General features: G+C 38.6%; 1 protein-coding gene across 1 annotated transcript in view; it reads right to left on the reverse strand.

Annotated features, from left to right (window-relative positions):
* Nucleotides 1-560: 560 nt before the first annotated feature.
* Nucleotides 561-13,931, reverse strand: part of LOC119544346 (fibroblast activation protein alpha) — a 69,067-nt gene continuing 55,696 nt past the window's right edge. The window contains exons 21-26 of the mRNA XM_037849763.1: nucleotides 12,012-12,066; nucleotides 4,200-4,299; nucleotides 3,106-3,170; nucleotides 2,530-2,602; nucleotides 2,186-2,259; nucleotides 561-908 (exon numbers count right to left, since the gene is read on the reverse strand). Coding sequence (XP_037705691.1) covers nucleotides 807-908; nucleotides 2,186-2,259; nucleotides 2,530-2,602; nucleotides 3,106-3,170; nucleotides 4,200-4,299; nucleotides 12,012-12,066 — 469 coding nt within the window. The 3' untranslated portion in view covers nucleotides 561-806. The remainder of the gene's footprint in view (nucleotides 909-2,185; nucleotides 2,260-2,529; nucleotides 2,603-3,105; nucleotides 3,171-4,199; nucleotides 4,300-12,011; nucleotides 12,067-13,931) is intronic.

The following is a 13,931-nucleotide window of genomic DNA, read 5'->3' on the forward strand; positions in this document are numbered from 1 at the left end:
CATTTTATTTATTTACTTATTTTGTTTCGTTTGGTTTGATTTTGTTTGGTTTAGCAATCTGAAGGCAGTTATCATTACTGATTCTAAAAAGGGACACAAAATATAGGAACTTTTCCAAATTTGAAGCATTTCTTAAAAGAAGCCTGAATTCAAATTTCTGACTTTATCCTTATCAAACACTTTTGGCAATGTTAAAGAAATTCTTTGGGAGAAACTTCATAAACATTTCCTGGAGGAACGGAGGGACGGTATGAAATCCTCCATAGAGAGCACACATCAGGGTGCATCTACAAAATGCATCTCAATCTTGATTTCGTTGCATTTTCTGAACAATGCTTTTGCATACCCTGAGTCTTTCCAGCACTTGGAATTCTAATTACAAAAATTCAAAACTGCTTCTAGATTCTTCTCCTCTCTGACCACACTGATTTTAATTCATGTCCTTCCCTAGCACGGGCACGTCTTTCTGTGATAGAAGTTGGAACCCAAAATCAATGTGCGCAGATAAAATGAGGGCACGTAAACTTCTGGCTTTATTTTTTCCCTCAAATGAATGGGTGATAAAACACTGTGTCCAGAGCAAAATGTAGGGCTCCCTCTTCTCTTCTTCCACAGAGTGCAAGAAAATGTGAACAATGTTTAGGTGAACATCTGAGTCCTCTGAATTTTCTTACCAGCCTTTAGATCAATACTCGTTTATTGTGTATGCTGGCAATTCCACAACATAAAAAGCAAAACAAGCAAATGGTTTGAGGCATTTACATGAAGTTTTATGATTGGGATCCAGGTGTTTATCTCCATCATTTTTAGTCTGACAAAGAAAAACATTGCTTTAGGAAGTGAGTCATGTGTGTGTACAAATGGTTCGTGGACAAGCCGGAGATACCATGGTTCTGATCCGAGTACCACTGAAACACAAAGGAACGAAAGGCACTTGATTAATGCAGTGAGCCTCGACATTCCTCCTGCTCTCAGGACCTGATAATTTCCTACTATGGAGGGAAATTCCATAAAGAAATACTTAAATAATTTACATGTAACTATCAACCGTCACTACTTCTGCATACTCTTCAGGTTGATAAGTTCAGATCCTTGTGGCTGAGCTTTCACAGAGGCCAGCAACCTGGGGGATTAGGAAACATGGGTTCTAGAATGGATGTGATGGGTCTACTCCTTTGCTTCTCTCATTTGAAAAACGAAGGAGTTGGATTTGGTTTTTCCTAAGGCTCCTTCTGGCTCCAAAATTCCACAAGGCTTTTAGCCTAAGAATCTAATTCCTCTCTGTTTCAGAAAACCCACAACACATATAACCTTAAGCACCCTTTATAGGAGTTAAAAATAGCATCCTATAAAAATGGGTAGACGGTATTATAAATTTAACTTTTGTTGTTGATGAGGTGCCAATAATATTGTTTTAAATGAATAAAGATGGCCAGTGGTCATGATACAAATGTTTGCTCTACACATACTAAGTTGAATTTATTTTGGTGGTAGCAATAAAAAATGTCAGAAAAATCTCCTCAACCTTTGTAAATTATTAAAAAAAAATAAACTTCCAAAAATGGAGGTCTGGGGAACAGAGGGAGAATTTATGCCCACCAAGAGGGGAAAGGGTAGCTAACAGGCTGTATCCCTAGCCCTCTGTTTCTGTTCTCTATTCCTCAAGCAACTTGGATTTTACATTTGGCTCATTCATTCATTCATTCATTCAGTAAAAATGTGAGCTTCTGTGATGGTCCAGGCATGTGCCAGGTCCTGAGAATGCATAGCTGAAAAGACTCTCACCCATAATGGAGATGCCTGAGACTTCAGGGAGCCTTTGCGGTCTCTGATGGCATCCTGCAATTGCTTCTTACAGAATTGACAGAATCTTCTAGGTGTTTTGGGACTCCCAGGTTTTGCAGGGGCACATAGCTTCATTTATGTACACAGGATCACAGAACTGGGTTTTTGAGCTAGAAGATCATCTAATCTTGCTGACCCCTTTATTTCATATATGATTCAACTGGGATTCTAAGGGGTAAAATGGCTTGCCTAGGACCCTCAGAGAGTTAATGAAAGCCAAGATTTTTGCTAATGTTCTGCCTACTCTACCCTCAGGTTTTACTAAAGAAATAAAAATAAAATTCCTCCTTTTAGCTTGGGGGCCTAAGGCCGGGAGCATGAGTAAAGCAAGATTATGTACCATTGCCTGGAAATCCACTTGTGCATTAACCAGAGCTTTAGCAATCTGTGCTGAGTTTTGAAAGTGCACATTATCTGCAACAAAGAGAGAGAGAGAGAGAGTTAAAGTGCTGCTAAATACCAAAACGTGTAGAGTGACAACGTACGGCCTGGAAATGAACACCAACAATTATCTAGTCATGCAGTTGACATTGTCAGCAGTGAGTAATCACACTCATTTATGGAAATGTCCTTGACCCTTAGGTACTGACCCTGAGCATAGGCATAGGAGGATGCTTAATGTTTCTTAAACAAAGTGATGCTGGCTCAGTATTTTTATGTGTAAGAGTCTTGCTTAAACCTCACCATCTGCTGTTCCGTGGATGAGAAGATAGTCTACATTTCTGAAATATTCTGCTCTTGCCATCACAGTTGAATTCTGGAAAAGAGGAAAAATTAACATTTTAGTTTCTGCAAGTTCTAATAGAAAACTAGCTAAATCATTGTGCAATGGACTTAGCACCAATACTGAAATTATGTATTGCTTTGGTTGATAAATATTTAAGAGCCGGAGCGACACATTTTCATCATCATTTGCATTACTTCCATCTGATTCTTAGTTCGAAAAACTGAAAGTTTATGTGTCATATGTTACATATGAGTGAGACCTTAGGCATAAATGATGCCCGCTCAAGCTGTGGAGGGGCTGGGGGTTGGGGGGAGGCTAGGGAAAAAGGAGGGTAGGGAAAGGAGGATGGGAAAAGAAAGAATAGGATCCAAAACAAGTCAACTCCTTTCTAGCAATGTTTTGCAGTTAACAAAAGGATCATCATTTTTGCTTGGGGACCCAGAAGTAAAACTACAAGCTCTGAGTGATTGCTTCAAAATCCTTTAGCACATACGAATTAAATGATTGACTTAAATAAAATACAAAATGCTTACTTTATAGTGCTCAAGATTATCATCCTTTGTTGGGAAGCCCATGAATCGCTCGGTGTAGATAGATGCTATAAAATACATAAGAATATATACTGTTTGCATGTGATACATGTCATTTCATTAATCAATAAGACCTACTGGATTAATAATGGTTCTTCCATTCTCCCATGTGGTGCTGTTGAAGTAGATTCATGCTTTACTTTACCATAATGCTCCACCAAAGCCATTCTGATGGTTAGCCCTAAAGAATGTTTATCATCTGCAATTTGCCTCAATAAGGGAGGAAGATGATGGAAGACGAGGTTTTGAAAACAGGATCATCTAACATCATCTTCACTTCTATCCAAAGCCCTCCAGTAGGGGGATTGTTGTGGTAGGAAATAAATCACAAACGCAGCCCCCTCTAGTACTTCTACTGGTGACTTAATAGATGAATTAAGACAATTCCCACCAATTCCTCTCCTCCCACAGAAACACACTTTTTTTTTTTTCTGAATAAAGACTTCCTGTAAGTCACAAATATCCCATTTCTATCCCAACACAGAGAAGAGGATCTGATGAAAGCTATTTTTTGTACAATTTTTAGAGTTTACTTTCAAATAATCCATCTTGCCTTGATTTTAATCATAAAAATAGGCATAGATGGGAGGTGTAATTTTTCAAACAAATTTTCTGTTTTTCTGATTCTTGTATCAAGAGAGTTGGTAGCTGCAAACGGTAGCATGGAGGAGAATTGCTTAGCCCCAAACCTGAATTTGCATCAGATCAGCTTAAAAGCCAGTTATGCTGCCACTGTGTGCCTGCAAAAATACAGTTAGCTGTGATTTTAAAGATTTGGTTCAGCATGGGGCACAAGGTTTCTGGGAGAGAAGAAGATTTATTGGATTATGAAAGAGTCCTTTCTAACTCTTAAGATGTTTTTGATTGTTACAATGTGATTATAAGGAATCATACAAGCAACTTTGTTTATAAATTATATTTTCCCCGGTGATGCTGGGGTGAATTTTACCACATAATTTGTTTTCCTAGCAACCTCAAATATAGAGTAATTATGTGTTAAATGTTTTCAAGGCAACTTTTATGAAATGTTTCCATACCATAATATTCCCAGCTGGAGACTGGAGCCACTGCTATTCCACATTTGAAAAGCCCAGTTCCGGAAGCAAGGGCCAGAGATGAGACATAGCCTCCATAGGACTGTAGAGACATTGTTACAAGTCAGCCTCGATTTATCTGCATTTACCTGCTCTCCTCCATACTTTTACAGCAACTCTACTTTAAGGGCAAACAGGAGGTGGGGAATACAGATAGGAGTAGATTAAATGCTATTTTGCCCCCTCAGCAGCAAGTTTCACCAGTCAGAAGAGTAATTTTACCCCCTAAGTACTTGGTGTGCTAATCGAAATAAGCCCTCCTAAAACATGGTAAGAGCAATATAAGAAATAGGAACAAACATATAATTCCAATTTTTCTGCTAAGGTTTCTTTTTTCCAACTAAGACCTTGCTAGAACAAAAAGAGGGGTTTACTTGAAAGTTAATCGCAGAATGAAATTCTTCCCAAAATGTAAATGCAAGGTATTTCCCAAACTTTGCAAAAGTCCTGTGAATCAGAGCTTGTATGCATTTATCATTCACTTTTATCTATGTACTTGCTTATTTATTGTCATAATAAAACGGCAAGGGAAAGACACAGGAATCTTCTGGCTTGTTTCAGACATGTCAGGGTTTATGTATGATGTAGTGCTATCTATTCTGTTTTGAGGATTTCTGATACAGCAGCTCAAAGACAGTTATGAGTATCTTGCATTTCTTTCCACAGATTTAAGGTAAAAGCAAAGAAATACAAAAGGGGATAGAAATTGCTGAGTCAGAAGTAGGTTTAACTCTCACTGATTTCCTTCTCTGGAGGATCAGCAGGTGATTCAGAAATGTGTCCCTGATAGCAGAAATAGATGTTTACCCGTATCACTGGAAATTTAAACCTTTTGCCAAACATGAAGAGATGAAGAGTACATCACAATGAACTACATTCCCCCCCGGAAAGTAAATTTCATCTGTATAAACTTGACGGGAGAGAAATGCTTCTCCTAGGAACATGTACTAAGCAGTGTTCTGAGACATGGATTTAAAAAAAAAAAAATTGTATGAGCTGGATCAGGAAGTGGTTCTCAGTTTTTATACTTATCCTAACATGGGGACATCCCTACAAGTCATAAGGGGACAATGTGACTCTCCAACTAAGGGCATGCCTTGTTTATAGGACCTTATAAACCACAATTTCTGGGAATTACTTCCCTCAGGTCAGGACAGATCTTATCACTCTTTGCCACAGAAAAATCGATCTTCAGAGAGGGAGAAACAGTGTGAGACAGTGAGTGAGAAAGAGAGAGAGCAGAGAGAGGGAAGGAAAGAAGATGGGGAGAGAAGGGGCGGGGCTGAGATGGGGATGGAGACAGGCCAGTGGCAGGAGTCTATTATTTATCCATGAAATACACATTCCTGGTGGAATGGGAGAAGTAAGCCAAACAATCTTGCTGAATTGAGTAGTTAAACAAAGAACTCTCTAACAAAATTTACAGTTTTATATTTCCAGCTAGGGGGACATCTATTAAGGACTTCTGAACACAAAACACTGAATAAAAGAGGCAGCTCCAATTGTACTATGACCTCTTTAAATTACAATTGAAGAGGAGAACTAAAATACATTTTAACAGGGGAAAAATATTCTTTTAAAAAATAGAAGGAACATTAGGGTTTGAAAATCACTTTATAAGTGAAAATTTTCTATCAGGTTCAAACTTTAACCAATACAAAAATAATTTGTTCTAATATTTGTTCTGACAATAGTTGAACAACTATTACTATTACTGAAATGGAAGGTTTTTCCTTACTTCTTAATTTTAGGTTTGAATGAGAGTAGAGAACATCTGAGTCCTTTAGAAAATATTTGATTGTGTATGGTTTCATCAGAAAAGTGCATTCACCCCAAATAACAATGCTGTATCCTACTTCTCTCCTGTGCTCCAGAGCAGGAAACAGCAGGAAACGTGATTTACAATTGAAAATACTTGCACACGGTAAAAAAAGGTTTTTGAACATTTCTGTTCAAAATCTTGGGAATTATTAATCTATGTTTATTCATTGATCAGACAATAGTGCTGAATTAAAAAAAAATTCATATTTTCAGAACAAATACAAATTGTCTCTAAAAAGAAGGGCAAAAGCTACTGCAGCTGTAGAACAACAAAAGAAGGTGTACTTTAAATTTGCAGGCAGCTTGGAAAAGCTATTTCTATTGTAGAAATGAAAAGAGGAAAAAAAACTGAGTTGACTTTTTTCTGCTTCCCCATGGGTGGGGCTCCCAGGCAGAGTGGGAGTGTGCCGTGAGAAAAGAACCCACGGAGCAGATTGGCCATGAGAATTCTAGAATCTTGTCCTTTGCACTTAGATGCCTTGCCATTTTGTATAAATGAAAGATGTCTTTAAAAACATTCTTAGAAGGGCACAGAATTTTGAGGGAGGGATTATGGAACACTTTTATGTGAGCCACGATGCACATTGGAACATTTTACCTAAGGCAATAATAATAACTAGCTAACATTTGTATGGCTAAAATTACTGCAGTGGTCTTCATGGTTCCAGACAATCTGTCTCCCTGCTCCCGCCTCACACCTCCCCACTTTCCCCATTCCCCTTGCTCAGTGGCTCTTCTGATGTTCTCTGAATTCTCCAAGCATGATCTAACCTCAGGACTTTTGCAAATGCTATGACCCTCTTGCTTGGAATGCTCTTTCCCCAGAAGCCCACCTGCCTCGCCTCCTCACCTCTTCACATCTCAGCTCAAATGTCACAGTCTCCAGAAAGCCCTTCTTGTCCTTCAAATTTCATATCACCACAACCTCCCTTCTTGTTTTTTTCCCCTCCATAGCATTTATCACCATTTCACATTCTATTTATTTTGCTTGCTGTCTTTCTCCCTACCCATTCCCAACTCCAGAAGGGTAGGAATTTTTGTCTCTCTTGTTACTTAATGTGTCTCCAGGACTTAGAATAGGGCCTGACATGCAATAAGAATAATACAAATATTTGTTGAATATGTGACTATCCTATTAACTCATCTAATCCTCTGAGTGACTTTGTGAAGAAACTTACTACATTTCACAGTGACATTACAGAGGCTCAGTTAACTGGTAGTGGTTACAGAATCAGTAAGCAGCAGAGCTGGGACTCCAACCCAGGAAATTTGACTCAGAAATCCATGCTCTTTCCTTTATATTCCTACACTGGGGCAACCTCTTATGGGAAACTTTAAGTTCAGAGTCTAATATAGTCTCACTAGAGGTGCATTTGTTCTACTTTTACATTGTTGATCACACATAGCAATTCAAATTGCTTATAATTAGTCACTGGAAGAGAAAGAAATGAAGATCAAATCATGAACTAATGCTTATTCAACACCACCTGGCTAGGCCTATATTAACAAAGCAAAGCCCATAAATGAGGCTGCTATTCTAATAATTTAGGCAAAACCCCTGCTGCTCTTCAATTGTCAGAATAATTGCTTCAATTCTTCATTGCATAAACCGGGGCTTCCCAACCATATTGACATTTGGAGCCAGGTAATTGTTGAAGGGGATGTCCTGTGCCTTGTTGGATATTTATCAGCATCGCTGGCCTCTCCCCAGTAAATGTGAGTCATGCTCCTCCCAGTTGTGACAATCAAAAATGTCTCCAGACATGGCTAAATGTCCCCCGGGGGGGGGGGGTTGGGAATAACTCCTGGTTAAGAACCATTGTCATAAGCATCCTTCTTAGGCACAGTGCTGGGTGCACAGTGGAATATAATAAGCAGCTAAAAATAGTATTCCTGGACTTTTTCGTTGGCAAAATGAAAGGGGAAGATAAAGAAATACCTTCTCTCCCTGTCTTGATCTGGATAATGTAGGGAAATGTAGGCATTGCAGTTCATTGACCAGTTGACTCCAGGAAAGTCCATTTGGTTAGGGATAGTGTATTTCTGAGACTACTAAAGTACCTAATACAGTAATGTTCTTCTCTGATTTGGAACATAATAGCAGCAGAGTAATCCTCACGGTCATTCTCAATACCTTTTTTACACTGTAAAAGAGACCCCAGAACTCTTCTCAGCTCCTACTTCACCGCCTAAAAGCAGATCCTTGGTATCTGTTTTCAGTTTTTGCAGCTCCCCCCCTCACCATTTGGGCCACTTCCCATCTCCCAGCATCAGTCCACATTACTCTGTGGGCAGATTACCTTTCTAAAACACAAATACACTCCATATTGCCTTCAAGAAAACTTCTCAAAGAGATATCCTTAGAAAATATTATTAATGTGTATTTTGGGGTGGAGGAAGGATAATGAATTGTGGAATCAAATATTTTTGGTAGTCCTGTGTTAAAACTTAATAGGTTTCTTTGCCAGGCCTTCTTAGGGCCTATTTACACTGTTACATAGAATGCATGATTAACCTAGCTTGTATGACCACAGAACATTTTCCTGAAAAATATCCTGGTGTTATTGAGATACATTGGAGGAAATGGTGACAGTTTAAACAGCCTCAAAGATGCCTGACATGGCCAAGCATTGCACCAAAAATTTGAGAAACAAAGCTAAAAAATGATGCAGTACATTCCCTTGATAAACTTACATTCTTCTGGGAGAAACCCAATAGATAAGAGAAACCATGATAATCCGTTTGAAAGCAGGATAAAGAGGTCTTGGAGCACAAAGAAAGTGATATCTGAGTCGGGTCTTAAAGAATAAGCGGCTTTCCATTTTGGAGTGGGGAAAAGGCGAGGAATGGAAAAAGAGGATGAGCATTACAAGTGCATTACAGGTGCAGGGAACCTGATGTATTAAAAGCCTGGGAACAAGCATGCACATGACTTCAGTTATTCAGAAGGCATGGGGAGAAGTGGAGAGAGATGAGACTGGAAAAGTAGTTGGGGCCAGATGGCCAAGGGCCTTGCATGCACAGAAATGTGTTCTACCTGGAGGGCAATGTGGAGGCCTAGGAAATATATAAGCAGGAAAGCAACCTGCTAAGAACTGTGTATTGGAAAGATAACTTCATTAGCAGCATTGGAGCTTGTGATGCCAAAGCAGGAAGGTCAGTTAAGAGGCAAATGGAATAATTTAAGCCAGTGCTACCAAAACTATGGCCCATGAGCCAAAACCATCAGCATCATCTGGGATCTTGTTAGACATGCCAACTTTCAGTATCCAAAATACTGAATCAGAATCTTTGGTGGTGGGGCCCCTGGAAGCTGTGTTTTAAAAAGCTCTCCATCCAGGTGATTCTTATGCAAACTAAAGTTTGAGAAGGCTCTGGTTTAACCCCAAAAGAAGGCAGTGTCAATGGGAATAGTGAGAAAAGAAGAGATTTAGATATTTGAAGGCAGAATTGACAGAACTAACTAACCAAAGGTATGTTGGAGTCAGGGAAGCTGAAAATAGCTCTGAGCTTTCTAATTTGGGTAACTGGATTCATGGTGAAGCCCTTAGGGGAGATCAGCACTTGTTTTCAGATAGACTATAACAAATTTAGCTTAGGGCCCCTGTAGGACATTTGGGGCATTTGAAATGTGGAGCTCAGAAGAAAGATGGAGGCTAATGGCAGGGATCTGGCAGTCATCACTTTGAAACCATAACCATTTGTTCAAGGACGTGAAGAGCAGTGAAGATCAAGGCCACACATCACTTTTAAAGAAAGAATGGAAGAAGGGGAAGGGGGTGGTGGTGCAGATAATGTAATGATCATAGATAAAACAGAATGAGAAGAGAAAGGTGTCACAGAGTCATGGATAAAGCCCACTTTCCTTTATGGGGTCTAAAAAGCCTTGTGTTATATGGCTCCTACCTACCTCTCCAGACTCATTTTCTATACTTTCCTCGGGATATGCTTTAAACTTCTGAAGTTTTAGGCATTCCTGACCAGCTCAAGAGTTTCCCACACAGACCCAACTTTTGGTTACCTAAGGACGTGGTTAATGCGGTATTTACTCTGCCTGGGATGCGTTGGAGCTAATCTGTCTTCACCAAGCTCAAATGTCACCTCATTTCTGAATCTTCCCTTAACTTCCCCAGCCAGAATTAACCTCTCTTCTCCGTGGTATTCTACACACCAAGTGACATCTGTTTAAGCACTTAAACATTAACAATCCATTTTTTGTTGTCTGTTTTTGTTATCTGCCTTTTCCACGAGAGGGCTGGCAATATACCTTAAAATATTCATCCCCTGAAGAACCTAGCACAAGACCTAGTTCAAATCCAATACATATTTACTATATGGATGGAAGAGTGAATGAATGAGTGTTCAAACAGATGCGTTAATAAATATGGATTGGTCTTATACCCAAAGACCTAATATAAATGGTGTAGTATAAAGTATTTTCCTGTCTTTTGGTATCTCCAGCTGATTTGGGGGCTGCTTAGGTGTTGGTCCATTGGCAGCCCACTTATTACTTTCTTTTCCCACACATACTCACAGGGTCTTCCTCACAATCTCTGCCATGTTGGAAAATAGCAATGAAGGAGGGCTAACATGCTATTCTTTCCAGAGGCATTCACATAATTAGAGGTGGCAAGAATCTCTTATTGAAGAATTTCAAGCTGATATGGGAGGTATTTTTAGGTGATGAATGGGTTCCTTAAATCATGACACGTAAACAGTTCTCTACCAAACTAATACCTAGAATGTTCTAGAAATAAAATAAAAAGTTCTTCTTTATGATTATTCCAAATCCTGCAAGAAAAGCAAAGTGCAACTCTAAGAGGAAGGTTAAAATGATTTTATGTAGGTGTTCATCTTGAAGTCTGAATCTTTAAGACATTTCATATAAATGGACTGTCAGAAAATTCTTTATCTGAAGTATTTCACTATAAAAATATTTCACTTATTTCTACCCATTTGAATTCCATTCTGTTTGGATATATAACATTTGATAGTTGTAAGAAGGACCAAATGGCTTGAAATAACAACTTTTCCCAATTCACAACAGCTCTTCATCTGGTCACTGAGCTGAGAGTTGGGCTGAATCCTGCAGACTCCCTTGAATATTGGGTTTCATTCCCTCCATCTTGTGCAGGCCGTTTTCGGAGAAAACAGCCAAGAAAAACAAACCAAGCACAAACGGCTGCAAATTGACTTGCAAATGTACAAATTCAGACCAAAAAGTGAAAAAGAAAATCTTCTTTAGAGTAATTATCATCATTTATAATGGGTAAATCTAAACTCTTTCCAATATTTCTCTGAACTTTCCAGTGACCTCATTGCCTATGACTGAATCATTCCACCACTTCCTTTTATTGTATATTTTCAAAATCCACACAACGCCTCAAACCTGGACAATTATCTCCATGACCTATAACTAGGAAACTGAATAATACTTCTCTCCAGTTAACACAAATTGAAATTGTCTGGTCAAAGAATTTGATTGACAAAATAAATTTCAAACAGCCAAGACATGACTGGGCTAGGCTAGATACTAGGGAATTTACATTCTAAAAGTTCCTCTAAATTCAAACTTTGGCTAAGCGTCTCATAAAAATGAAATATAAAATAAAAGGTATGTATTTTGCCTCTCTAATTTGATGAGGGACATAGCTTGGTTCAGTAAGCTACAGTCTATTATTAAAAAATCAAGTAAAAATTTGTCAGTTGGGTGTTAATTTGCTATCCCAGGGAGAAACTAAAAGACTGAAAAAAAAGGAACACACACTTGAAACCACCACTTTGAAGCCCAAATTATCCAAATTGACTGTTTCCATTGACAGATTAAATTATATTGCAACATTAACATTTCATGAGAAACCTTATAAGCAAACACTTAGGAAAATGATGATTGCTGAACTGAATAACAGGCATAAAAAATATAAAACAACTCACCCAGCCCCATATGGCTATTCTTTTTTCATCAATGAAACCCATTTCTATGAATTTTCTAAAGTAAAAGAAACAAATTTTTAGAATTTTAAGTGTATACACATGACATTTACTTCATTACACAAGCATATTTAATTCAAAGATTTAATAGAAATGCATATTTTCTTTGTTTAAACACATGCATAATAAGGCTACATTTACAAATAATTAAAGAAGTATTATCATGCTTTCTGCAAAGGATAAAAAGATCTTCTTGGACTCTATTGAACATTCTCCGCACACTACTTTCAGGGTGGTAAAGCCTAGAGTCTTGATTTTGTAGGTGAGTTAGCTGAGGCTCACAGAGGTCAAGAAACTAACTCATAGTAACACAGGACGTGGCAGCTCCAGGACTAGAGCCAAATTTCCGAAGTCCCAGCTTTTGGAAAGAAAGTTTTTGCTGTTGCTGTTTTAAACTTCGTTAGTTTGTTATTACCTTGCTTGCTTAGATATTAATGATAGTTACTGTTGCCTTTTTAGTCATATTTGAGAAAAATACCCATCTCGCTCCCATTTTATACCTAGGAACCCTCCATTCAGCACGTATGTACAGTTATTTGAATGTTTTAGGAAATAGAAACGAATCATTTTAGCTCCACCATAGAATAACAGCCATTTGCAAACTGTTTTGAAAATAAATCTTTCCTTGGGAGCAAGGGTCCATGCTGAAGGACAGCCTTTAAAAAGTCATCAGAAGTCCTCAGGAAACTCAACTTTTTAAAGCTGGTACAAAACATAAGTGCTTCCTTGAGGATGGCTGGTGTTCTGGAGCAATAACAATTTTCAGGGGGCAGGGGGATGGTTTGACAAAACTCAAGGAAATCTCAGAGCACCAGGAGCAGTGGTAGAAAGAAGTGAACTGGATGAGCCATTGCAGAGGACAAAGTGATGGGGGGAGGAGTGGGAAGCCAAAGTGGGACCCAAGGCCCAGGACAAACACTACCCTTTGTCCTTTTCTGTGTTTATTAATTTCCTTTCTCATTCTTCTCTGAAAACAGGACTGAGTGATTTCCATTACTTTTATAAGGAGTTTCTTACAGGGATTTCATAGCAACCATTTTGCTTGTTGCATTGATTCAACGTGTACGTTTCAGATGCATAGAGGAGTTGGGCAAGTGCCCGGGACAAACAGATGGGAAGAGGCCCCGTGAGTCACAGCTTACCAAACACTGATTCTGAGGGACACTGAAAAGTCTACAGGGAAGAAATGCAATAGCAAAGGGAAAGTTGCTACCTGTGTAGATGCTGCTCATAGTAAACCAGAAAAAATGTGCAGCAAATTGCGACACTGCAGTGATTGCTCCACAAACTTCAAGGCCAAATGAAAGGAGAGAAGGAGGACCCTTCTTGTTAAAAAAAATCGTCTTGCCATGAATGCTTGAAGACAGTTTTGAGCCATAAAAGCAATCATGATTTTATGATTTCCCAGAAGCAAGCAATCATACTGCCTTGCATCTGGGTAAAAAAGCAAATAACCGGAGATACATGGGAACAGGAAATTCTTAACAGCTCCCATCCTAGGTTTATTCTGAAAGGATGACATTTACAGGAAGTGATAGTGCAATAGTTAACAGGGAAATGAAACAGTAACACTTAATGTGGCAGTACTAGGTTAAAGGTTAGCTAGATAATCTGAGCACTTTAAGACCAGTGAGACTATAAAATTCACCTTCAAATTCTGAAAACTTCCAGGAGGGTTATCAGAAATGCTGCTGATATTGTAGTTAAATCAACAAAACACTGGTAATGATTGAAACGGATATTTTTCTAATTTTGGAGTCTGGACTAAACTTTATAACTTTTCCCTCATAAAAATGGCCCTAGGTTAAGGTCAATTTGGAATCCTAGTGACGAATCATTATCCCATCCTAGAAATATTATAAA

Source organism: Choloepus didactylus, chromosome 9 (assembly GCF_015220235.1).
Source record: "Choloepus didactylus isolate mChoDid1 chromosome 9, mChoDid1.pri, whole genome shotgun sequence".
Lineage (NCBI taxonomy): Eukaryota > Metazoa > Chordata > Mammalia > Pilosa > Megalonychidae > Choloepus > Choloepus didactylus.